The 25,739-nt window shown below is 40.5% G+C and overlaps 3 protein-coding genes and 1 long non-coding RNA gene across 6 annotated transcripts; 2 read left to right on the forward strand and 2 right to left on the reverse strand.

The window, feature by feature from the left end:
* Window positions 1-3,981: 3,981 nt before the first annotated feature.
* On the reverse strand, window positions 3,982-5,809 carry LOC128461419 (uncharacterized). Its single transcript, XR_008342263.1, has 5 exons — window positions 5,519-5,809; window positions 5,307-5,369; window positions 4,270-4,421; window positions 4,075-4,194; window positions 3,982-3,997 (listed from the first exon to the last, which is right to left on the reverse strand). It is a non-coding gene; the product is annotated as an uncharacterized LOC128461419 (long non-coding RNA).
* Window positions 5,810-14,274: 8,465 nt separating this feature from the next.
* Window positions 14,275-15,501, forward strand: LOC128461413 (zinc finger MYM-type protein 4-like; the record flags this gene model as incomplete). Its single annotated transcript, XM_053446338.1, has 4 exons — window positions 14,275-14,446; window positions 14,535-14,780; window positions 14,875-14,995; window positions 15,093-15,501. Coding segments are annotated over 4 exons (705 nt in total), but the record flags the coding sequence as incomplete, so codon positions are not given.
* Window positions 15,502-15,735: 234 nt separating this feature from the next.
* On the reverse strand, window positions 15,736-19,065 carry LOC128461391 (C-type lectin domain family 4 member A). The gene is made up of 8 exons (XM_053446308.1): window positions 18,793-19,065; window positions 18,423-18,500; window positions 17,679-17,792; window positions 17,378-17,443; window positions 17,167-17,229; window positions 16,402-16,553; window positions 16,201-16,325; window positions 15,736-16,123 (listed from the first exon to the last, which is right to left on the reverse strand). The coding sequence occupies exons 1-8, from the start codon at window positions 18,860-18,862 to the stop codon at window positions 15,922-15,924; spliced, it is 870 nt and encodes a 289-aa protein (XP_053302283.1). The 5' UTR covers window positions 18,863-19,065; the 3' UTR covers window positions 15,736-15,921.
* A 1-nt stretch (window position 19,066) lies between these two features.
* ak2 (adenylate kinase 2) lies at window positions 19,067-25,528 on the forward strand. Of its 3 annotated transcripts, none has more exons than XM_053446326.1 (7): window positions 19,067-19,139; window positions 21,592-21,717; window positions 22,725-22,835; window positions 23,179-23,273; window positions 23,976-24,048; window positions 24,258-24,477; window positions 25,216-25,528. In XM_053446326.1, the coding sequence occupies exons 2-7, from the start codon at window positions 21,643-21,645 to the stop codon at window positions 25,221-25,223; spliced, it is 582 nt and encodes a 193-aa protein (XP_053302301.1). In that variant the 5' UTR covers window positions 19,067-19,139; window positions 21,592-21,642; the 3' UTR covers window positions 25,224-25,528. The 3 variants fall into 3 exon arrangements, with proteins under 3 accessions (XP_053302301.1, XP_053302300.1, XP_053302299.1); XM_053446325.1 differs by lacking the exon at window positions 19,067-19,139 and adding an exon at window positions 19,934-20,120; XM_053446324.1 differs by lacking the exons at window positions 19,067-19,139; window positions 25,216-25,528 and adding an exon at window positions 19,935-20,120 and having other exon boundaries at window positions 24,258-24,497.
* Window positions 25,529-25,739: the final 211 nt, after the last annotated feature.

A 25,739-nucleotide genomic window follows, 5' to 3' on the forward strand; every position in this document is an offset into this window, starting at 1 on the left:
ATACCAGGTCCCAACATTGAAATGTAAACGTCTTTCTCTGCTTCCTTTCAGCTCTGAGAAGTGAAGCAAGCGCAGCGACTGTTTTTTCCTTTGGCAAGATCGCTGCTGTTTTCCCAGCAGCCCCCACTGGTTCTCCTCTTCCCCTCTGGATGGCGACACCATGGAAGCCATGCTCACTCGACTGCTCACAGTCCGAGAGCTGCAGGACAGAAGGTCGCAGAGCTTCGGCCCAACGGACAACAGACGACACCACGTCCAAATGTTCTTGTTCTAGTTGTTAAAGACATTCTTTCTGATAGAAACTCTAAAGAAGAGACATCTTCATCAAGACATCTGGTTCTGACACAATTAACTTCTCTCCAGTCGCTGCACATTCATGTTTTATTAAATTTTTCCATTTAGTCGGTTCAATGCCAGGGGCAATATCGTGGGCTGAGCAATGAGGCCAATACGGAAGTGTAAAAAGCTGCAGTTCACTGGGTGGCCACTGGAGGCGGGCTCCAAGAAGGATGTTAAAAAGCCAGACTCTAGAGCAGAATTAAACCTGTTTACAGCCTGGTTCAAAACACGGTTTTAGTCTTGATAACTCTGAGGAGGGTGATTTTTTTGTGACTCACTCGTTTCAACGATATAGAGGATTAAAATTCAATTGACGTCACAGTCAGTGCGATGACTGCAGCTCCTAGCCTCCCGCCTGCTCGGCTTCACCTCAGCTAACAGGCTAATCCTCGTCACTGTGCACGACCTGAGTCTATGGAGAGGGTTTCACTCACATATCGGATGAATAACACGGTTTGATGTTCAACTTGTTCTCCTGACGGACAAGTTAAAGACGTCTGCGCTCCCGTTTCTGTGGTAAGTAAAGTTTAGTATTTTATTTATGTGTTCATAGTGATTCGCAGGTATCGGTGTCTCTGTACCTGGCTTGTTAGCTTAGCTCCGCTAGCCCGCAGGCAAGATACTGCAGTAATGGCGATGATAACGGGACCGTACGGGAGTTGTTACCGACACACACCGACATGAGCCGGTCCAACCAGCAGAGAGAAGTGTGAGAGTTTATGAGGATGCATCTGAGACAGGAGAATGTGTGTGTCTGGATAATAAGTGTGTGTTGGTTCTGATGTGTTGTAACGTGTTACAGTGAAAACTAAACGTGTCTGCTACATTCAGTTTTTACATCGTTAATCTTAGGCAGACTTTACTGAATTACTGTGTTAAATAAGTGGACATGCATATTAATGTATTTTTTTCACATATAAATAAATTATGGGAAGTGTAACTTTACCAGAATAGACAGTCTCATAGAGAACCTGAGGCTGATGTCCACCACCTATTTCCTAAGCTGTAATAATTCAAATCTGATGAACTTCGAAGTAATAAACCTGTATTTTTACCATATAAAACTCTGTTAAGGAGTTAACCTGGTACATGTAAGACTTTACATATCTGTGTATTTGGGTTGAATGTTCCTCTAGGTTGTCCAACATGAGACACAACTGGAATCCAACCAGACTGAACACTGAGAGTCATCACTTCAACTCCACGTACAGATCTGTTTTCATTACTTACAAACAATCAAAGCAAAGTATTGCACATAATACATTATATATTAAATTATATATTTGATACCTTTAACGTGGAAGAACTCCATACTGTACATTCATTGTCTTGGTAGTGCACCGTTTAATCTGAAAGCATATTTAAATACATAGTTGAATATCCACAGAAAATAAGAATACAAACTTTGTTCATAAGTAACACTTCCTCTACAATAATGCCATACTTTGATGTTTCCTGTCATTTTATTAGGGACGCTGACCGTGTTCTGTCTCTTATTGGAAATAAGAAAAATAAAACATTGGGTTCTTATCTAAAGTCTATCAAATCAGAAAGTAAAAGACAAACAGTGTTCATTTTTTTAACCAACCATAATGAATAAAGAAATTAACTCTGTTATCCACGCCTCTTAGCAATGACTGCCAACTCTAAACAGTTCCCGGCCATCTTTATTTAAGGGAGGAAAACATGAAGTGTTGTGCAGATGAAGCAGGTGCAGGTCGTCCTCATGTTGACCAGCCTGTAAATCAGATCTCCACCATGTTGCTGCTGAGGACATCAGGTGCTGCAGTGCTTCATCTAATGAAAAGAAGAAACTCACTATTAAAGAATGTTTTGTGTTGTGTATGTTCCAGCAAAAACTGGTTCTTACAGTTTATTCTCTGTTCAGCAGGTGGAAGCACCACAGATTACAGACAGAACCGATGCTCTGGGTTTCTACCCTCATGGTTAAATGCACAAATTGAAAGTCGCTTTGGATAAAAGTACTGAAAGAAATAAAACATTTTAAAAATAAATAAAATGTCTTTCTACCTCATCTGTAATATTCAAGGTGATAATCTCCCACAGAGCTGTTGATAACAGTCCACATCAAGTCTCTCCACTTCCCTCAGTGTGAAAACATAATTATATAATTAATATGAGAACTGTTTACAACACTGGTCTGTGGAGATTATTATCATATCTAAACTGTCTAATACACTCTAAAATTCCATAACCAGCTAAATAAACTTGGTGGCAATAGTAATGGTGGTTATACCAACATTTGTGAAACATAAAGTTACTATCACATGCAACTTACACATGTAGCGTATTGATTAATTAACTTTTTAAATAAAAATCAAGTCACAAACAAACACTCATCTCTGTAGTTAACTTGCTTCAATCTGTTCATTAGACATGTTAAATAAACGGTAACTTTTATAACAATTACATGTTAAAAACCACCTGAGTCATGTAAGCATATGATGATAGATAAAGCAATAGGTTTTGTTGTTGTGTAGTTTCAAGGTTACTTACCTCTAGTTCATGGTAAAGATCACTACAATCCGGAACCAGCAACAGCGCAGCGCTAGCCGGTTAGCAGCGGCGGGTAGCCTAGCTCCTTAGCCTGAGCTAACCAGGACACATTGAGCTCTGTGGGCGTCGCTCAGTTGTCCATCTTCACTCGCGCTCCTGCTCCTTGCCCATTTATTGGTTAGCCAGGAACTAGGAGGAGTCAGCACCGGCAAGATGGCGCTGGGTGAACGCCTCCTACTAGTCTCATTTTCACTCTGCAGAAACCAACGGGTGACGTCACGGACCCTACGTCCATTTATATATACAGTCTTTGGTTGAATGTCAACACTTTCAGTTGTGACCTGAGATCTGCGTCATTTTATTTGGAATAAAGAAGAAAATTCTGAAAAGTTATGTTTGATTTTCATTCCACTGTCAGGATAGAGAAAGACTTGGATCTGTGCCTCACCTGCACCGAAACTAAATTTCTTGATTCATATTTTAAGATAAAAATAACTATTGAGTGTAAATAAGAACTGACTCCAGGTCAGTAGAGAGAAGCCTGAAACTTGTATTCTCTCAACCAACCAGCAGAGGGAGACTCCACTGGTTGTTTCTATTGAAGTCTATGAGAAAATGACTCAAAATAACTTCTCACCACATTAATAAATGTCAGTTAACATATTTCCAGAGGAGGTTGAGATGTTCTCAATCTGTAGTTTCTCACACAAACACTCAGAATAGACTCAACAGGAAAGAAGGAGATATTATATATAATCTTTAATATTCACAGATTTTATATAAGGGAGGAGTAGACATCACTTTAAAATAAGAAGGAAACTGAAGAACATATGAGACTCTAGATATTATTTGAAGTTGTTTATGTCTGAAGAAGATCTTCATTAACAAAGCTTCATGCCTCAGTTTGTGAAAGTGGCTGAGGACTCGAGCTCAATCTGATCCAACTGGATTTCAGACATATGCTTCTCCTGGTTTCTCACAAATACTTTTTTGAGGCGATTGGCAGGATTTATCAACCCAGGACTTCAGGTCCTCAGCTCCTTTTTTCTCCCCCATCCTCACACAGTCTTCTCCATCAGGATAGGTCTTTCCATTATCCCCTTTCCAGTCGTCTGGGTCATTGCCAACCCAAAACTTCCAACTAGCAAACACAGAACCGGATCCATGAAAACCTTCATACTGATGTCGATGACAAAAAGTTTTTTCTCAATAACAAACCTTGGATCCAGTTGTGTGTCGTCCACCCAAAGCCATTCACCCTCTTTCTGTGAGTCTGTCAGTCCGATCCAGAACCTCAGGTTCTCCCATTTTTTTCATCAGTCTATTCTGCAGGAATTCCTGAAGAGGAAAGGTGATTTATCTGTGACAATGTGATAAGATATGAGAACATCGACCTGCAGCAGTGTTTTATACCTGCTCCTTTCTACTGTTTATCACAACCAGGTCTCCTCTCATTGATTTGCATTGTCTTCTACTCTCATTCCAGCTTAAAGTAAAGGAGGAGAAGAAGTAGCACTTTCCTCCATGTGGCTCCCAGCCGTCCTCGCACCTCGGACATGTTTCATCTTTGGAGAGATAACAGCAAAGGAAATCACTGGTTACTTTAGATCTGGAAGCTGCAGTGACTTTGAATGTGAAGAGTTTTATTGACTGTTTGAGAGGGTGCTGGTACACTGCCCTTGAGCAAGGCAGCTATTCTGCAACTGCAGTTACAGTCAATAGCTGTGTCTTAATCCAGGGGCAGTGACTACGCTGTCTCATATCAGAGGCTCCTTCAAATGGGGCCGACAAATGCCTCCGTCTAACCCAGAGAAACAAAGGCTCCAACGGGTGGATCCTTCCTGTCCCAACCTTTCCCAGAATGCATTGCACTCAGGAGACAAACCCTTTTTCAAAAGGTTGATGGAGCCGGCAGGCGTTGAGACGTCTGATGCTTCTCGTTATCAAGCTTTAATTTAACTGAACATCTAATGGGACAAATGTTAAAATAAACCAAAGGAGCTGAAACAATTTCTCATCTTGTTTAACTTCAGTTCTGTTGACAGGTAACAGAACTGAAGCCTCCTTCCTGGGTCGGGTCGACCGCGTGCTCTGAAGGAAGCAGCCGCTGAACTGAGACACAGATGAAGTGACTGTATCCATCAGTCCTTCACTGTTTCTTTAATCATCATAAGGAGAAGCTGATGTGTGACTTACTTTACATTACATTTCATTTAGCTGACGCCTTTATCCAAAGCGACTTACATTAAGTGCATTCAACCCCGAGGGTACAGACCCAGAACAACAAGAATCAAGAAAGTACAATTTCTTCAAAATAAAGCAAAACTACAAAGTGCTTAGTTTCAAAAGTTGTTAGTGTTTTTTTTTAGTTTTTATTCAAGGTATGTTCGGAAGAGGTTTGTTTTTAATTTTCGGCCGAAGATGTGTAAACTTACTGACTTCTGACTTACCTCTTACTGAAGGAGTTTGAAGTGTCTGCTCCACTTTGCACGGTTCTCTCTTATTGAGTATTTCTGTTAAACAAAATGTAACTTTCATCAGTCGTTCATCAGAATCGTCTGAACAGAGAAGAAGCAGAAATGTGAAGAAACTACTTTAAGAGAAAGTGACCTTGCTGCGGATGAAACTTTAAAAACTTCAGAAACAAAATGAAGAAGTTTACCTGTGAGATTTTTTGCCTCATCTTAAAACTTTTGGAGATTCTTTATGGTTTGAGTATTCTCATAAACTGATTAGTAAAAGACAATCTCATCAGTAAAGGTTAAACCTTCATTTGATAAACGAGTCAGTTCTTGATGACGAGCAGGAGAATCATTAACTTGAAATGTTGTTAAATTCCATTTGTTGATTTTACATCTACACAAACAAACATCTAAAAGTAAAAGTATTAATTTCAAGAAGTGTTTGGATAGATTTTATGACTTATTCTGCAAAATTTACTTCTAGGAATCAAACTCACGGGTTACACCAAGAGCTGTGACAGCAGCTGCCAGGAGAACACTGAGGACCAGCAGGGCCACTCGCTCCGATGTGACCCCCGATCGCCTGTTTGATGCTGCAGGTTGTTTGGAGCCTGTTCAACAGCAGAAGAGAAAGAAGATGGAGATAAATGTCTAATATTCATAACAGTCTTTAAAGATGAAGTCCCACTTTCATGTCTTTTGTTTTTACAGTCGACCAACGACCAACAGAAATCAACCCTAACAGATTAAAGATGAATTTTTAAAAAACAGGAGCGAGTGTAGCCGACAGGAAGTAGAAGGCTCGACTGTTTCTTTGGAGATGACTATAAATATTTCTCTGACCTTTCATGACGGTCACTTCCTTTTTTGTTTTCTTTTTTTTCACACCACTGACTTATTCTCACACCTTTGTACAGGAAACACACCCAGATGGTTTTTACAGCTTCTTTGAATCTTTTAAATAGAATTAAACTTCCTTTTTACTCAAACTATCGATGAACATTAATTCACAGAAGTGGCTTCAAACTGATGAGATGTACAAGAGGGTCAAAATCATTTAAAGGCAGAAAACACATTTTATTATGTGATTGAACTTAAGGTTTAGGACAGGAATGTTATTTTTAATTAAGTATACACAACAATATGGCTGCAACTAACTAATGTCAATTATCATTTGATCTGCAGAATATTTTTCCTATAATACAAAGTCAGAAAATATTGAAACAGTCTTAAGGTCATAAGTGGTGTCTTAAGAATCAACAATCAAAAATTAGAAGAAATGAACATCGATAATAATTTTTTGGGGTCTTTTCATTTCCTTTGAAAAACTTGTGATACGATTGTTAAAATAGTTCCGTGCAGTTTATCACCCACCAGGTCGCTGAGTTTCTGAGTAATTGATGTTGGAATAATTGGGTTCATCTGTAGAGGGTGTGGCCACTGCAACACAAAAATACACAAATATGTACATTTATGTTCTGCTGGTAAAAGTGTTCATGTTTCTGTCAAACAGAAAAACACAAGGGACGAATCCTGGAGACTTCTGGACAATTCAGTTTTACTGAATAGAGAAACAGGGAAGTCAAGTGCACCGAGTCAAAGACTGATGAAAATGAACAATTTCCAAATTAACAACTCACTGTTTAAACATCTCAAATTGGTAATAATCATAATAATAACAGTATAAAACAATGTGTACATTCAGAATTCAGTATTAAACTTTAAAACTCACCATCTGTGTTTCCCCTCGCTCTTGTGAACTTAATATTATAAAGAACTTCAGTTTCATCCATTTTCCTGCTGTGGGACCATCAGTGAGGATAAATTTGTAAATAAATTTAGTTTCCTCAGACACCAGCTCGAAAACTGTTCTAATCTTTCCTGTCAGACTCAAATGTGCTGAAGGTTCTAAGAAGACGTCTAGTTCCTCAAGACCAGATCATTAAGATAATTCACTTCCTCAAGTTTTGGTCAAACGGATATTTGTTGTTTTCTAACAGTGACGTCTCAGACGTGAGTGATGTTATTCAGTTTGAATGTTTCACAAAGGAAGTGATGAATTTTTTTATTTTGAGTAATTACAAATTTCCGACAATTTTTCAATACAATTATATACATGACTCTGAAGTGTTCCCTTTGGGTTATTTAGAGTTTGTACACAAAGAGAATTAATTCAAGCAGATTATGCTCAACAATATAAACAATGAAAAATATGGAAACATTAAATTCACTGGAGGAAAAATGTATCTGCTCTCTTTTTCATAATGTATGAATGAAATCATAAATAATTCTACTGTTTTTCTTAATTCACAAGATTATTTTCAGATTTCATCTCATAAATTTGTCTGCTTTATTTTCCTCAAATAAGAAATGAAGTAATCTATTTAATTTATTAATAATAATAACTAAAAAATGTATCTTATAAAATAAACTATTTCAGAATTAAGTTTACGGTCATGTAGAAAACCAATGAAGCCATTTACGTATTAAACTTTCAGGAATGACTCTTTGTTTGGATTTTGCACAATGACGCGTCCAGTGAGTTTGTCCAATCAACACTCGCCTCAGTTGACAGAACATCGTGACAGCCAATCAGACGCCGCATCGTCCATGCAGGGGGAGGGGTTTAACCCGCCATGCTCGCTCGACTCCTCCCAGTCCGAGAGCTGCAGGACAGAAGGTAGCAGAGCTTCGGACCAACGGACAACAGACGACACCACGTCCACATGTTCTTGTTCTAGTTGTTAAAGACATTCTTTCTGATAGAAACTGTGAAGAAGAGACATCTTCATCAAGACTTCCGGTTCTGACGCAGTTCACTTCTCTCCAGTCGCTGCACATTCATGTTTTATTGTTTGTTTCCTTTCAGTCGGTTGAATGTCAACACTTTCAGTTCTGACCTGAGATCTGCGTCATTTTATTTGGAATAAAGAAGAAAGTTCTGAAAAGTTATGTTTGATTTTCCTTCCCATCTCTCCGGATAGAGAAAGACTTGGATCTCTGCCTCACCCGCAGTGAAACCATTTTTCTTCATTCATGTTTTAAGGTAAAACTATTGAGTGTAAATAAGAACTGACTCCAGGTCTGTAGAGAGAAGTCAATGCAGAAGTGCCTGAAACTTGTATTCTCTCAACCGACCAGCAGAGGGCGACTCCACTGGTTGTTTCTATAGAAGTCTATGAGAAAACAACTCAAAATAACTTCTCACCACATTAATAAATGTCAGTAAAAAAAAATTCCGAGGAGGTTGAGATGTTTTCAATCTCTAGTTTCTCAGAAAAACACTCATAAATAATAAATTGACTCAACAGGAAAGAAGGAGATATTATATATAATATTTAATAATCATAGATTTTATATGAGGGAGGAGTAGACGTCACTTTAAAATAAGAAGGAAACTGAAGAACATATGAGACTCTAGATATTATTTCAAGTTGTTTATGTCTGGAGAAGATCTTCATTAATAAAGCTTCATGCCTCAGTTTGTGAAAGTGGCTGAGGACTCGAGCTCAATCTGATCCAACTGGATTCAGGCTCATGCTTTTATTGGTTTCTCACAAATATATTCATGAGGCGATTTGCAGGATTGATCGAACCAGGTCTTCAGTTCCATGAATCCGTCTTTCTCCCACATCGTCACACAGTCCTCTCCATCAGGATTCTTCCCTTTCGGGTTGTTTGGCTCTCCCTCATACCAAAACTTCAAACTGGGAAACACAGAACCGGATCCATGAAAACCTTCATACTGACGTTGATGACAAAAAGTTTTTTCTCAATAACAAACCTTGGATGCAGTTGTGTGTCGTCCACCCAAAGCCATTCACCCTCGTTCTCTGAGTCTGTCAGTCCGATCCAGAACTCAGGTTTGTCCTTTTTTTCCTTCACTTTAGACTCCAGGAATCCCTGAAGAGGAGAAGGTGATTTATCTGTGACAATGTGATAAGATATGAGAACATCAACCTGCAGCAGTGTTTTATACCTGCTCCTCTCTGCTGTTTATCACAACCAGGTCTCCTTTCATTGATTCACATTGTCTTCTACTCTCATTCCAGATTAACTTAACCGAGGAGAAGAAGTAGCACTTTCCTCCATGTGGCTCCCAGCCGTCCTCGCACCTCGGACATGTTTCATCTTTGGAGAGATAACAGCAAAGGAAATCACTGGTTACTTTAGATCTGGAAGCTGCTGTGACTTTGAATGTGAAGAGTTTTGAAAGACTGATGAAAATTTGAGTTTGAGAGGGTGGTGGTACACTGCCCTTGAGCAAGGCAGCTATTCTGCAACTGCAGTTACAGTCAATAGCTGAGTCTTAATCCAGGGGCAGTGACTACGCTGTCTCATATCAGAGGCTCCTTCAAATGGGGCCGACAAATGCCTCCGTCTAACCCAGAGAAACAAAGGCTCCAACGGGTGGATCCTTCCTGTCCCAAACTTTCCCAGAATGCATTGCACTCAGTTGACAAACCCTTTTTCAAAAGGTTAATGGAGCCCTCTTGCTATTACGCTTTAATTTAACTGAACATCTAATGGGACAAATGTTAAGAGAATTCCTGTTAAACAAAATGTCGTTCATCAGAATCGTCTGAACAAAATTATGAAAATTCTGTCAATGTCCAAATATTTATGGACCTAACTGTAGTTTCTGTTCCCGACCCACCAGGACGTCTCCTTCGTGGGTCGGGTCGACCGCGTCCTCTGAAGGATGCAGCCGCTGAACTGAGACTCAGCTGAAGTGACTGTATCCATCAGTTCTTCACTGTTTCTTTAATCATCATCAGGAGAAGCTAATGTGTGACTTACTTCTGACTAAAGGAGGTGTAGTTGGCTGCTCCACTTTGCACGGTTCTGTCCCACTGAGGTTTCCTGTTAAACAAAATGTAACTTTCATCAGTCGTTCATCAGAATCGTCTGAACAGAGAAGAAGCAGAAATGTGAAGAAACTACTTTAAGAGAAAGTGACCTTGCTGCGGATGAAACCTTAAAAACTTCAGAAACAAATTGAAGAAGTTTACCTGTGAGATTTTTTGCCTCATCTTGAAACTTTTGGAAACTCTTCTTGGTTTGAATATTTTCATAAACTGATTAGAAAAAGACAATCTCATCAGTAAAGGTTAAACCTTCATTTGATAAACGAGTCAGTTCTTGATGACGAGCAGGAGAATCATTAACTTGAAATGTTGTTAAATTCCGTTTGTTGGTTTTACATCAACACAAACAAACATCTAAAAGCAAAAGGATTATTTGAAGAAGTTTTTGGACAGATTTTATGACTTGTTCTGAGAAATGTTCTTCTAGGAATCAAACTCACGGGTTACACCAAGAGCTGTGACGGCAGCTGCCAGGAGAACACTGAGGACCAGCAGGGCCACTCGCTCCGATGTGACCCCCGATCGCCTGTTTGATGCTGCAGGTTGTTTGGAGCCTGTTCAGCAGCAGAAGAGAAAGATGATGGAGATAAATGTCTAATATTCATAACAGTCTTTAAAGATGAAGTCCCACTTTCACGTCTTTTGTTTTTACAGTCGACCAACGACCAACAGAAATCAACCCTAACAGATTAAAGATGAATTTGTAAAAACCAGGAGCGAGTGTAGCCGACAGGAAGTAGAAGTCTAAATTTTGATTTTGGGGAATTGACTATAAATATTTCACGGACCTTTCATAACGGTCACTTCCTCATTTTTTTTCATACAACTGACTTATCCTCACACCTTTGTACAGGAAACACACGCAGATAGTTTTTACTTCTTCTCTTAATCTTTTAAACAGAATTGAACTTCGTCTTTACTAGGAAGACGGAGCCATGGACCTGAAGACCTGGTACGATAGATCCTGCAAATCGCCTCATGAATATATTTGTGAGAAACCAGAAGAAGCATGAGCCTGAATCCAGTTGGATCAGATTGAGCTCGAGTCCTCAACCACTTTCACAAACTGAGGCATGATGCTTTATTAATGAAGATCTTCTCCAGACATAAACAACGATGAGCATTTATTCACAGAAGTGGCTTCAAACTTTTAAAAAAATCATTTAAAGGCAGAAAACACATGTTATTATGAGATTGAACTCAAGGTTTAGGACTGACATCGTCAGTCAAATATAGAAAAGGTCTGAAGCTCATTAGTGGTGTCTTGAGAATCAACAATCAAAAATTAGAAGAAATGAATATCGATAATAATTTGTTGGGGTCTTTTCATTTCCTTTGAAAAACTTGTGACACGATGGTTAAAATAGTTCCGTGCAGTTTATCACCCACCAGGTCGCTGAGCTTTTGAGATCTTGACTTCGGAATAATTGGGTTCATCCGTAGAGGGTGTGGCCACTGCAACACAAAAATATACAAATATGTACATTTATGTTCTGCTGGTAAAAGTGTTCATGTTTCTGTCAAACAGAAAAACACAAGGGACGAATCCTGGAGACTTCTGGAATGTTTCAGTTTTACTGAATAGAGAAACAGGGAAATCAAGTGCACAGAGTGAAAGACAAATGAACAATTTCCAAATGAACAACTCTCTGTTTTAACGTCTAAAATTAATAATCATTATTATAATATAAAACAATGTGTAGACTCAGTATTCAGTATTGTACTTTAAAACTCACCGTCTGTTTTCCCCTCCGCTCTTTTGAACTTAATATCAGAGTAAAGAACTTCAGCTTCAGGCATTTTCCTGCTGTGAGACAATCAGTGAGGATAAATTTGTAAATAAATTTAGCTTCGTCTGACACCAGCTCGAAAACTGTTGTAATCTTTCCTGTCAGACTCAAATGTGCTGAAGGTTCTCAGAAGACGTCTAGTTCCTCCAGACCAGATCATTAACATAATTCACTTCCTCAAGTTTTGGTCAAATGGATATTTGTTGTTTTCTTACAGTGACGTCTCAGATGTTATTCAGTTTGAATCAGGCACGTACACAGATAGACCCCTAGTGGTGCTCAAGCACTGGCCCTTTTGCCCTGGATGAGAAAAGTGCCCCTTCTTCTGAAGCCCAATTTTTTTTTCATTCATCAATATTTAAGAATACAAATTCCTCTTTCCGTCATCAATTCCCCCCAAATGTGTTTTGATATCTGACGGGCATTTATTTGAGTTCTTGTGAGAATTTCGCCCAGACATGCTCCGCGGCGCACACAAGCCTCTTGGATCAGGCCATCAACTAGTAAAACAAATGAGGGTATATAATGGTGGATCGTGGTCCTGCTGGTTGCTGACCATGGACTGTGATTGCAGCGGGACTGCTTGGCATGTCATGTTGGGGTTGTCCTTCGGGATGCTTACCCTCATCAAATGCTGCTAGAGACTTTAATCTTTAATCTTGAAGACTTTAATCTTGATGATGTTTTCCTGCACGTGGCATCTATTGCACTTCTGTCCGTCCTGGGAGAGGGATCCCTCACATGTGGCTCTCTCTGAGGTTTCTACGTATTTTTACCCTGTTAAAAGGGTTTTTAGTAGTTTTTCCTTACTCTTGCTGAGGGTTAAGGACAGAGGATGTCACACCCTGTTAAAGCCCTATGAGATGAATTGTAATTTATGAATATGGGCTATACAAATATAATTTGATTGATTGATTGATAATAAACAGTAGTATAAGTTGAAAATATCGTACTGTGTTTTTCATTTTTTTAATTATTATTATTATTTTTAATTTCATCAATATTTTGGCGATGGGTGCCCTTTTCTGGGGGGTTTGAGCACCTGCCCCCCAAAATGTCTGTGCACGTGCCTGTTGAGGACAAAGACCAGGACGGCAGGTTGGACTTCTTCTGCAGCAACAGATGTTTGGTGGTGTACAAGGCGCAGCTTCTCACCCGGTCAGGTAATTCAATTAATTCAGACTACAAACTTTTCTTTCCCTCTTGTTTTTGTGTTACACAGACACAGAACAGCTGGAAACTCTCCTTCTGTTCTATAGATCCTAATTTATTTGAACCTTTATTTTTAAAGCAAAGACCAGCTCGTCATCTGAGAAGCACCATATTAAGGATCTGACGCCAAAAGAGGTGAAACCAAAGACGGACTTTGTGAGTTTCTGATCTAGATTCAGAGTTAGAATAATCACTTCACACAAACCTGTCTATTCTAAATGTTACACAACTCATCCAACTCTTTTTTTTTTTATGCTTCTCGTTAAGATAAAAGAGGAGCTGGTGGACGAGGGGTACAACCAGAATCACACCGCGAAGAGAATCAACAGCAGAGACTGCTTCTTCTGCAGTGATGGTGAGGAGACACATTCACTATTTACTCTCCAGGTCTGAAGTTAACTGTATGTCAATGAGCCGAATGAAGACTCTTCTCTCTCTTTCTTTCTTTCTTTCTTTCTTTCTCTCTCTCTCTCTCTCTCTCTCTCTCTCTCTCCTCTCAGGCTGCAAGATTCTCTTTAGTCATGAGCTGGAGAGGAAGTGGGGGAAGCAATGTGACTCGTGTGCTTACTTAATATTAATAATATTAATATTAATATTAAAACTACCTTTGATTGATTAAAGTTACCTCGGGGGCACCACCCTTCAAAGGAAGGGAAAAGAGCCAATTTATTGATTAAGTCTCATAAAAGTACTAACTACAAATTTGGAACTCTGATTAACAATTAAATTCATAACTATAACCAAAATTACCATATAGATAGTTAGCTAAGTTGAAGGATACAGAGTTCTTGACCTTGTAGTGGTTGGCAACATTCACTTATGCAACATTAAGGAAAAAATATTTGTGAAAGACAAACATTTATTATGAAGATAATAAAGTGTAAGAACACAAATGATGAAAAAAGATCTCTTCAACATCCATAAATTAATCTCTGGGAAATCAGTGAAAATGTTAAATATGTCTCTAAATCAAAGAAGGTCCTGGATCCACTTCTTTGTCCAGATGTGAGTCAGAAGAGATCTTCCTTGGTCCATGTCTCATCCTTCCAAGTTTTGTGAAAACATCAGACTAGAAAAGCACAAAATCTACACAATCCATTTACCATTTGTTTTGCTCCATGGTTCTGTTTTGTTGTTGGTCAGTTTCTGTTTGAGAACGATCGCATGGAGAACATATTCAGTGACGTGATCTACAGCCAGTTCAACACTGAGTTCACCAAGATCCTCCGACATCTCAAACCCTCAGTCCCAGCCGCTGGTGAGTCCAGGTCCAGGTCTTTATCTTTTATTTTCTGTCTCAGATCAACTCGGATCAGCTCAGAGATCCTGTTTGTTCCCCCCGGCAGGTTACGTCCAGTCCCGTGTGGAGGAGGAGTTTCTTTGGGACTGTAAACAGTTGGGGGCGTACTCCCCCATCGTCCTCCTCAACACCCTACTCTTCTTCTGCTGCAAGTACTTTGGCTTCACCACAGTGGAGCAGCACCGCCAGCTGTCCTTCACCCAGCTCACCTGCTGCACCAGAACCAACCTGAACCACACCCGGACCACTTCCCTGCGCTTCTACCCGACCACATCCACTGAAGCTCAGCCAGGTACCAACACGACTGTGAAGATAGAACAGTGATGAAGAAGATCACATCTCATTACCTCCTCTTGTGTTTGCTTTGTCATGTTTATCTGACACAGACGGAGTTCCTGCTAAAAAACGCAAGAAAGACAACGTGGAGAATGTCCTGGAGATGATGGAGAACCTGGAGAACCCGCTCCACTGCCCGGTCAGACTCTATGAGTTCTACCTCTCCAAGTGGTGAGTGTCTGACTCACACTTTAAGTAGAGGACGCCTGAGCAGCTCAGATGTAACGACCTGTCTGAAATGTAAACGTCTTCCTCTGTTTCCTTTCAGCTCTGAGTCGGTGAAGCAGCGCAGCGACTTGTTTTTCCTTCGGCCAGATCGCTGCTGTGTTCCCAGCAGCCCCCACTGGTTCTCCTCTTCCCCACTGGATGGGGACACCATGGAGGCCATGCTCGCTCGACTCCTCACAGTCCGAGAGCTGCAGGACAGAAGGTAGCAGAGCTTCGGACCAACGGACAACGGACGACACCACGTCCACATGTTCTTGTTCTAGTTGTTAAAGAAATTCTTTCTGATAGAAACTGTGAAGAAGAGACATCTTCATCAAGACATCTGGTTCTGACGCAGTTAACTTCTCTCCAGTCGCTGCACATTCATGTTTTATTGTTTGTTTCCTTTCAGTCGGTTGAATGTCAACACTTTCAGTTCTGACCTGAGATCTGTGTCATTTTATTTGGAATAAAGAAGAAAGTTCTGAAAAGTTATGTTTGATTTTCCTTCCCATCTCTCCGGATAGAGAAAGACTTGGATCTCTGCCTCACCCAAAGTGAAACCATATTTCTTCATTCATGTTTTAAGATAAAACTATTGAGTGTAAATAAGAACTGACTCCAGGTCTGGAGAGAGAAGATGGTCTCAATCTCTAGTTTCTCAGAAAAACACTCATAAATAGACTCAACAGGAAAGAAGGAGATATTATATATTATATTTAATATTCATAGATTTTATATGAGGGAGGAGTAGACGTCACTTTAAAATAAGAAGGAAACTGAAGAACATATGAGACTCTAGATATTGTTCAAAGTTGTTTATGTCTGGAGAAGATCTTCATTAATAAAGCTTCATGCCTCAGTTTGTGAAAGTGGCTGAGGACTCGAGCTCAATCTGATCCAACTGGATTCAGGCTCATGCTTTTTTTTTCTGGTTTCTCACAAATACTTTTTTGAGGCGATTTGCAGGATTTATCGACCCAGATATTCAGGTCCTTGGGTTTGTTTTTCTCCCCCATCCTCACACAGTTCTCTCCATCAGGATTCTCCCCTCTCCAGTTGTCTGGCTCGCCCTCAAGCCAAAACTTCAAACTGTGAAACACAGAACCGGATCCATGAAAACCTTCATACTGACGTCGATGACAAAAAGTATTTTCTCAATAACAAACCTTGGATCCAGTTGTGTGTCGTCCACCCAAAGCCATTCACCCTCTTTCTTTGAGTCTGTCAGTCCGATCCAAAACTTTTCCTCAGGTTCGTCCATTTTTTCCCTCACTTTAGACTCCAGGAATCTCTGAAGAGGAGAAGGTGATTTATCTGTGACGATGTGATAAGATATGAGAACATCGACCTGCAGCAGTGTTTTATACCTGCTCCTTTTCGCTGTTTATCACAACCAGGTCTCCTCTCATTGATTTGCATTGTCTTCTACTCTCATTCCAGCTTAAAGTAAAGGAGGAGAAGAAGTACAACTTTCCTCCATGTGGCTCCCAGCCGTCCTCGCAGCTCGGACATGTTTCCTCTTTGGAGAGATAACAGCAAAGGAAATCACTGGTTACTTTAGATCTGGAAGCTGCAGTGACTTTGAATGTGAAGAGTTTTGAAAGACTGATGAAAATTTGAGTTTGAGAGGGTGGTGGTACACTGCCCTTGAGCAAGGCAGCTATTTTGCAACTGCAGTTACAGTCAATAGCTGTGTCTTAATCCAGGGGCAGTGACTACGCTGTCTCATATCAGAGGCTCCTTCAAATGGGGCCGACAAATGCCTCCGTCTAACCCAGAGAAACAAAGGCTCCAACGGGTGGATCCTTCCTGTCCCAACCTTTCCCAGAATGCATTGCACTCAGGAGACAAACCCTTTTTCAAAAGGTTGATGGAGCCGGCAGGCGTTGAGACGTCTGATGATTCTCGTTATCATGGTTTCATTTAACTAAACATCTAATGGGACAAATGTTAAAATAATCCTTTGTCTGGTTTCTGTTCCCGACCCAGCAGGACGTCTCCTTCGTGGGTCGGGTCGACCGCGTCCTCTGAAGGATGCAGCTGCTGAACTGAGACACAGCTGAAGTGACTGTATCCGTCAGTCCTTCACTGTTTCTTTAATCATCATCAGGAGAAGCTGATGTGTGACTTACTTCTTACTGAAGGAGGTTTACATGGCTGCTCCACTTTGGATGGTTCTCTCTTACTGAGTATTTCTGTTAAACAAAATGTAACTTTCATCAGTCGTTCATCAGAATCGTCTGAACAGAGAAGAAGCAGAAATGTGAAGAAACTACTTTAAGAGAAAGTGACCTTGCTGCGGTTGAAACTTTAAAACTTCAGAAACAAAATGAAGAAGTTTACCTGTGAGATTTTTTGCCTCATCTTGACTCTTTTGGAGACTCTTCTTGGTTTGAGTATTTTCATGAACTGATAGAAAAAGACAATCTCATCAGTAAAGGTTAAACCTTCATTTGATAAACGAGTCAGTTCTTGATGACGAGCAGGAGAATCATTAACTTCAAAATGTTTTTAAATTCCATTTGTTGGTTTTACATCAACACAAACAAATTAATATATTAAAAAAAATATTTGAATTTCAAGAAGTGTTTGGACAGATTTCATGACTGATTCTACAAAATGTACTTCTAGGAATCAAACTCACGGGTTACACCAAGAGCTATGACAGCAGCTGCCAGGAGAACACTGAGGACCAGCAGGGCCACTCGCTCCGATGTGACCCCCGATCGCCTGTTTGATGCTGCAGGTTGTTTGGAGACTGTTCAACAGCAGAAGAGAAAGACGATGGAGATAAATGTCTAATATTCATAACAGTCTTTAAAGATGAAGTCCCACTTTCATGTCTTTTGTTTTTACAGTCGACCAACGACCAACAGAAATCAACCCTAACAGATTAAAGATGAATTTGTAAAAACCAGGAGCGAGTGTAGCCGACAGGAAGTAGAAGGCTCGACTGTTTCTTTTGGAGATGACTATAAATATTTCTCGGACCTTTCATAACGGTCACTTCCTCTCTTTTTTTTTTTCCACACCACTGACTTATCATCACACTTTGTACAGGAAACACACCCAGATGGTTTTTACACCTCTCTCTTGGTCTTTTAAATAGAATTGAACTTCCTTTTTACTCGAACTAACGTTGAACATTTATTCACAGAAGTTGTTTCAAACTGATTCAATTACATGAGAGTCAAAATCATTTAAAGGCAGAAACCACAATTTACTTAGTAATGTTATTTTTTACTTTATCATACATCAACATAGCTTCACCTAACTTATATCCATTATCATTTGATCTCCAGATTATCTTTTGTGTAATACAATGTTTTTTTGTTGTCATTTCCTGGGACACGATTGTTAAAATAGTTTCGTGCAGTTTATCACCCACCAGGCAGCTCTGCAGGTCTCTGAGCTTTTGAGGTCTTGACTTCGGAATAAGTGGGTTCATCTGTAGAGGGTGTGGCCACTGCAACACAAAAATATACAAATATGTACATTTATGTTCTGCTGGTAAAAGTGTTCATGTTTCTGTCAAACAGAAAAACACAAGGGACGAATCCTGGAGACTTCTGGAATGTTTCAGTTCTTTACAAAATGGAAAAACAGGGAAGTCAACTCCACCGAGTCAAAGACTGATGAAAATGAACATTTTCCAAATAAACAACTCACTGTTTTAACATCTCAAATTGGTAATAATAGTAATAATTATATAAAACAATGTGTACACTCAATATTCAGTATAATACTTTCAGACTCACCATCTGTGTTTCCCCTCGCTCTTTTGATCTTGATCTTAATATCAGAGTAAAGAACTTCAGCTTCAGGCATTTTCCTGCTGTGGGACAATCAATGAAGATAAATTTGGAAATAAATTTAGTTTTCTCAGACACCAGCTCGAAAACTGTTCTAATCTTTCCTGTCAGACTCAAATGTGCTGAAGGCAGAAGACGTCTAGTTCCTCCAGACCAGATCGTTAGGATATTTCACTTCCTCAAGTTTTGGTCAAACAGATATTTGTTGTTTTCTAACAGTGACGCCTCAGATGTGAGTGATGTTATTCAGTTTGAATGTTTCACAAAGGAGGTGATGAAGTTGCTTATTTCGAGTAAGTACAAATTTCCCAGTATTTTTTAATACTATTATATACATTACTCTGAAGTGTTCCTTTTGATGTCAAGACTTTTAATTTTGAACAATATTTGTGTGTATGATATATTTTATTTAGAGTTTGTCCACAAATAAAATGAATTGAAGCAGATTATACTCAACAATATAAACAATGAAAACTGTGGAAACACATAAAAGTCACTGGATCAAAATTAAATTAAAATTTTTTACTTCATAATAATTCTAATGTTTTCTTAATTCAGGAGATTATTTTCAGAACTCATGTCATTAGTTTGTCTGCTTTTTACCCTTAAATAAGAAAGTAAGTAATATTTTTCATTAGTTATAAATATTCAAACTGAAAATCATCTTTAAAGATCATAAAACCTCAAATACCCTCATAATTTTGTTTGTAAGATATAATATCATTATTAAAAAAACTCATGGAAACTGAAAAAAATCTATTTAAAAAGGTAAATTACTTTCTTCTAATAAGACAGAACAATATTTTTATAAAATAAACAATTTTTAAGGAATTAAGTTATTAATTATTTCAGTCGAACGCATCAGAACTATGTTTACACTTACGTAGAAAACCAATAAACGTTTTTACGTATTTCACTTTCCGGAATGACACCTTCTTCGGATGTTACACAATGACGCGTCTTGTGATGGTATTTTGTCCAATCATCGCGCGCCTCAATTGACAGAACATCTTGACAGCCAATCAGACGCCGCGCCGTCCATGAAGGGGGAGGGGTTTAACCGGTGGTAGCGGACAGGGGGCGGAGGCTCCGTCTCTTCTGACCGACTCTGCTGCGCTGTCTCCGGCTTCTCGACTCTTCACTGACCCGGTGAAAGTTCCTCCTCCGCTGCAGACATGGCTCCCAGCGCGCAGCTGAAGGAGGCGATAGCCGACGTGCACGAGGGGATCCGGGCCATCCTGCTCGGGCCGCCCGGGGCCGGCAAGGGGACTCAGGTGAGCTAACAGAGCTAGCTGCTAGCCGCTAGCTGTTAGCATGGGGAAACTAGTGCACAGCAGCGCATGGCCGCTGTTAGCATGAGTACAAGCTAATGCTAATGCTACCTGCCTCTACCTGTTGGTTCAGTTCAACGAGGAAGTGAATCATCAGACAGCCTCGTTAGAGTATCAAGCTCCTGACAGCTGTGTCATAGTTTCATCATAAAGTTATTTAACATCAAATATCTGATCTGTGCAGAAGAAGCTGAAGTTTTACTGACTTTCTCTTGATCCTGTTCAGTTTGAGGAGTTTAACTCTGGTTCAATGTGAATCAGTATCCTTGACCTCTTAGTGTTTTCACCTGCTAGATAAAAGTCTTACAAACTATTTTAACAAACGTTTTTAGCTTCTTTGGGTCAATTTGGTTCGAGATAATTCTTTAAATTTAGTCTCGATCAATGTGATCATTTCCCATTAGCCCAGGTTTGATAAGTCTGAAGTAAATAAGAATTATTATCATAAGGCGGTGCAAAGGTGCAAAACCGACATTAAAATAAAAACAGGAAATGACAGTAAAACACAAACAGTAGAAGAAATAGAAACACAGATGTAAAAAAAACAATGGAACCAGACAAATTTAAAACATTTACCAAATAGGTGAGTTTTTAACAACTTTTGAATTTTGTCCTATCGAGTTCTAGACAAGAAAAAGATTGTGAAACTTTCCTGTGTGTTTCACAAGTAGGAAAGTTTCACAAATCTGACACTGTGTTTTTAAAGTCTGTTTTTTCTCCTGTGTGTAGTAACTTTGGTCCAGATTTAACAAAAGCTCTTCTAAAGCTAGACAGTCTAAATATGATGGTTTATTAACTAGTCCAACGTGGACAGGACCAGAACAGAAACAGTGAAATCAACCTTTTGATGTGTCCTGCAGGAAGAGGCGGATTTCTGTGATTGGTCAAACACATTTTCTACAATTGATGTGGATTTAATTCCATCTCATTGTCAGTCCATCCACACTAACTCAGATCATTTGTATTGAGCAGTCCTCGCAGCTGAAGGCTCTGAGCACTTCTTCAGTCTGAGTCCTCTCTTTGCACTGAAGCACATCAGGACTCTAGAGCTTTTCTCACATATTGGTTTGAACAGTTTCAGAATTATTTTACTATGTAGAAGCTTCATTTCCTCACGCTTGGTCAAACAAACCACTTAAATTCAATCTTTATTAATCAAGAGAGTTATATGTTAATTAACTGATACTGACTTTTACCCTGTGTGTATCTTATGCTGCCTGTCCTCAAATGGAACATGTTGTGTTGCATGTAAAGTATAAAGTTTCCGCCTCTCAGTGCACACAACCTGTACTTTACCATATTTATGAGAAAACTTCTCCTTCCCCCCCCCCACAGGACGGTAAAGATCCTAGTTTACTTTGCACAAAGATGTTCATATTTAATAGATTTATTTGTCCCCCCCTCCTCTCTGCAGGCCCCTCGGCTGGTGAAGCAGTACTGTGTTTGCCACTTGGCCACTGGAGACATGCTGAGGGCCATGGTGGCTTCAGGCTCCCAGCTGGGGAAGAGGTTGAAGGAGACCATGGATGCTGGAAAACTGGTAAAGCTTCCTCACATCTGCTTCTCATGGTCTGTGTGTGTGTTTTTCTTTCTCTGTCCCTCTGGTCTCTCTGAGCCTCTGTTGACTCTACAGCCCTTTATGTTCACGTCTCATGTTATATTTGTCTTTTCGGGTTTACAGGCACCAAAATGAGAAAAGCTCAAATGTGCAGCGTGGAAAATTGTGTTAAATACTGTTAATACCTTAATCTTCTGTTGTTGATTGATAAGACTTTAATCTCTTAACACACGCGTTACAGCAGCAAGAGGACCCAGGGGAAATGGGTTGGAAACAGATAAAGGAAAGTTTTAAAAACTATAAATGCAACAGAAAAGAAAATGTAGCTAATTACATAAAATAGTTACACACATTTTTGTAAATTGGTGTGCCAAGTTAAGGCCAATAAGACAATAATAATAATAATACCGTCTTCTCAGTGAATGAAGATCTGCTGTAACCAGGTTGTTTTATCAGTATCAAGTTTCCGCTCCTCTGTGGATCGAGTCTCAACATGTGACCTCCGACTCTTTGAAGTGGAGATCATGTCTCTGTGGGGACTCGACCATCTGCTCCTTGTTCTTCTCGTGTGTTCGGTGTCGTGCTGCCTCGCGGAGCAGTTGTGCTTTTGAACACAACTGATGTTCACTTTGTGTTTGTTTGATTTGCTCCAGAGTTTGAGACGCGTATTAAAACATGTGGAATCGAACCCTTCGTCTTCTTCCTCCACCTGATTTCTCATGATGTTGTTCCTCCAAGCTGTTTGCTGTTGTTGTTTCCAACCCTCTGTGTAAATCTGTCTTTGTTTGCTCACATGTGTTTATACCCTCTGTGGTAACATGTCTGTTTGCACTGAATCACTGCTTGTTGTCGTGAGGGAAATGTACAACAAACAAGTTGCGTGCATCAGAAGCACTGAGCTGCAGGGTCTGTTGTGTTGTGTTCTCGTTGTGTTACTGCAGATCATAAAGTGAAGGAATGGACGAGAGTTTCTTTTTGTTCTCCTGCAGGTCAGTGATGAGATGGTGGTGGAGCTCATCGAGAAGAACCTGGACACGCCCGCCTGCAAGAACGGATTCCTATTGGACGGATTCCCCCGGACAGTGAAACAAGCAGAGATGGTCAGTTCTGGTGCAGAATGTTTTATATTAAGTAGAAAATAAGATTTACAGTTTTGTTCAATGACATAAATATATAAATTCAACATATAAGAACGAGTAGCTGATGTTTTTATTAGTTTGGCACAAATCAACATCAACAGCAGATCAGAATCCTGTACCAGACTGTTTCCCCCTGATTATCTCCAAGTCAAGTCTGGACCCGTTAACATATGAACCACAAACCGTTAACAGTGATTAAACCAATGTGTTTAGTTTTACCCGTTGCACAACTTTTCTAGAGTTTTCCAGTCAGATCCAGTTCCAGACTCTAAACTTAATTTCACTGTCGATTTGTCTCTTCCAGCTGGATGACTTGTTGGACAAGAGACACGAGAGCCTGGACTCTGTGATCGAGTTTTCTGTGGACGACTCCCTGCTGGTCCGGAGGATCTGTGGCAGGTAGAAGCTGCTGTGAGAGAGAATCAATTATTCAACACCTGAGAGAGGACTCGGCCTGTTTTGTTTCCCAAGCACGTTGCTGGTAGACAGCGGCGGTTTATGATTTTTCTTTTTTAGGGGGGGGGGGGGGCGAGAAGAGGAGTTTGGGAAAGGGAGAGAAGTGGAGCATGAGATCCTGTGATGAACGGAGACAGTCGCCTGAAGGGGAGGGAGGGCGTCGAGCGGTGGGAAGGTCGCAGGTTGAAACCATCAGGAAGTCGATGTGTTGCTCCCTGATGAGCGCTGAAGCTGCTCCTTGTCCCATTGTACTTTATTCCTCTGTGCCACTTTGCTGTGCTCTGATTGGAGGCCGACGTATACACGTGTGTTTTCAGACGCCGTCACGTGAACAGTCAGAGCTTTAGAAACTGTTGTGAAATGTTTTCATTGGTTTGTTATTGCAGCAGCGTGTTTGTCCTCTTTCCTCCAGAAAAACCTCTTCACATTTCACTGAACTGAAAAAAACAGATATTCTTTCTGTCCACGGGCTCCTTTGTGCGGAGGTTCCTTTTCAGGTCCAAGTAGGACAAGGGCAGCATGTGACAGGGACAGTTAAATAGTTAGTGAGTCACTGTGTGCCTCCTCCTCCTCCTCCTCCTCACTCTGATTCCTCTCTGTCCTCGTCCTTCACCTCCTCACCGTCTCCCCTCCTTTCCCCTCCAGACTCATTCATCAGCCGAGTGGCCGCTCCTACCACGAGGAGTTCAACCCTCCCAAGGAGCCCATGAAGGATGACGTAAGTAGTTTGACCTCTGACCCACCTCTGGCTGAATATTGATCTTATATTGATGTTGTCTTATTGATCCCAGTGCAGATGCTTGTGTATTTAAACTGCGCGACCCTGAATTCAGTGAAGCAACAAGTAAAGAGAAGGAAGCTCTGGTGTTTTGTAACCTTCTCCCACACTGACTCTGTTCCCTCGTCTCCCTTCTTGTCTCATCTCAGTTGACCGGCGAGCCACTCATGCGCCGCAGCGACGACAACGAGTCCGCGTTGCACTCCCGTCTGGACTCCTACCACCGGCAGACGGTCCCTCTGGTGGAGTACTACAGATCCAGGGGCCTTCACACGGCCGTCGACGCAGCTCAGAACCCGAACATCGTCTTCGCTTCCATCATGGCCGCGTTCTCCGCCGCCACGGAACTCCCCGCCCGGGCCTCTGCCAGTAAGGACCGAGTCTTTTAAACCCTTTTTTGATTCTCGTGCACAAAAAGCAGATCCCTGTTTTTTTTTAATATATCGTTTATATTTCCCCTGACGTGGCCTCTGGATCTTCCTGTGACACGGAGCCGCTCTGTCTCTTCCCCCCTCCTCCCTCCTCGTCCTTGACCCTTTGATTTTCCTCGCTGCTCTGTAGTCACCGTGTGTTTACGTGTTCAGTGGAACCATCTTGGATGCAGACTGTGTTACCTGCTCTTTCCCCTGAATACTGATGTGTCTCTGTCCTCTCAGGACTGTTGCTATGAAAAACAATAGCAGATGTTCAGTGTTCCCAGCGGCAAGATTTCAGTCTTTAATTCATTCTGATGAGACAGTTTGATTCTGATCTGGGATCAACAATGTTTACTCTTTTTTTATTTTTTTGTCACTGGTCTCAAGCTTAAGTTTAAGAAGACGCCTGGGGATCGTCATGTTTTTTTTTTTTTCCCTGTCCCTAAATGAATGTGACTTAAAAGGAGAAGTCATAGTCATATCGAGGTTCATAATTCAAATGTATTAATAGGTAAAGTTTCCTTACACTGTGCGTTGCTGCAGCTCCTGTTTTCAGCCTCTGTTTCTTCTGTAAAGTGAACGTTGGAGACCTGATTAAACTTTGAACATTTAAATGACCAGAATAAAATATTATCAGTCATTGCTTGTTCTCTGTAATTTATCTAAACCTTTTCTGTTCTCTGTCTTCCAGCTGGTTGAATCCTGAGCTGCTGCGTTTCCACCGAGACGAGGAGTTGGACCTGGGAGCAGAAGTTGCTCGTGTGGGTGAACAGATGGACGGAGAGGGGGGGGGGGGGGGGTCAACCTTTCCCGTTGGGCCCTTAGTTTTCAGCACTTATCTATTCCTTCATTCTGAGAAGATGTGAGTGAAGCATCTTCCTCTCAAAGTCAAGGATTCCCCCTCTACTTAATAAATCTGCTTTTCTACATCACATCTTCTCTGTGTTATGTCTTTGTTTTTTCATCAATCTGTGAAAACCTGATTAAATTTGAATGTGACACTTGTTTCTGTGATTTTAGTTCTTGTGACTGTTTAGACCGGAGACATATTATATCTAGAAAGAAACAAAGCCAACTCTGATAGTTGATCAAAGTCCTGAATCCTGGATCTAATCAGAAAGACACACTCACAGGTAGACTCTACTGTACTTGTGTTTATTTACGAGCTTTATAATATATCATGTTTACATATGTACAAAGGGGCTGAGGGGTTTG

This window comes from Pleuronectes platessa, chromosome 18, assembly GCF_947347685.1.
Source record: "Pleuronectes platessa chromosome 18, fPlePla1.1, whole genome shotgun sequence".
Classification (NCBI taxonomy): Eukaryota; Metazoa; Chordata; class Actinopteri; order Pleuronectiformes; family Pleuronectidae; genus Pleuronectes; species Pleuronectes platessa.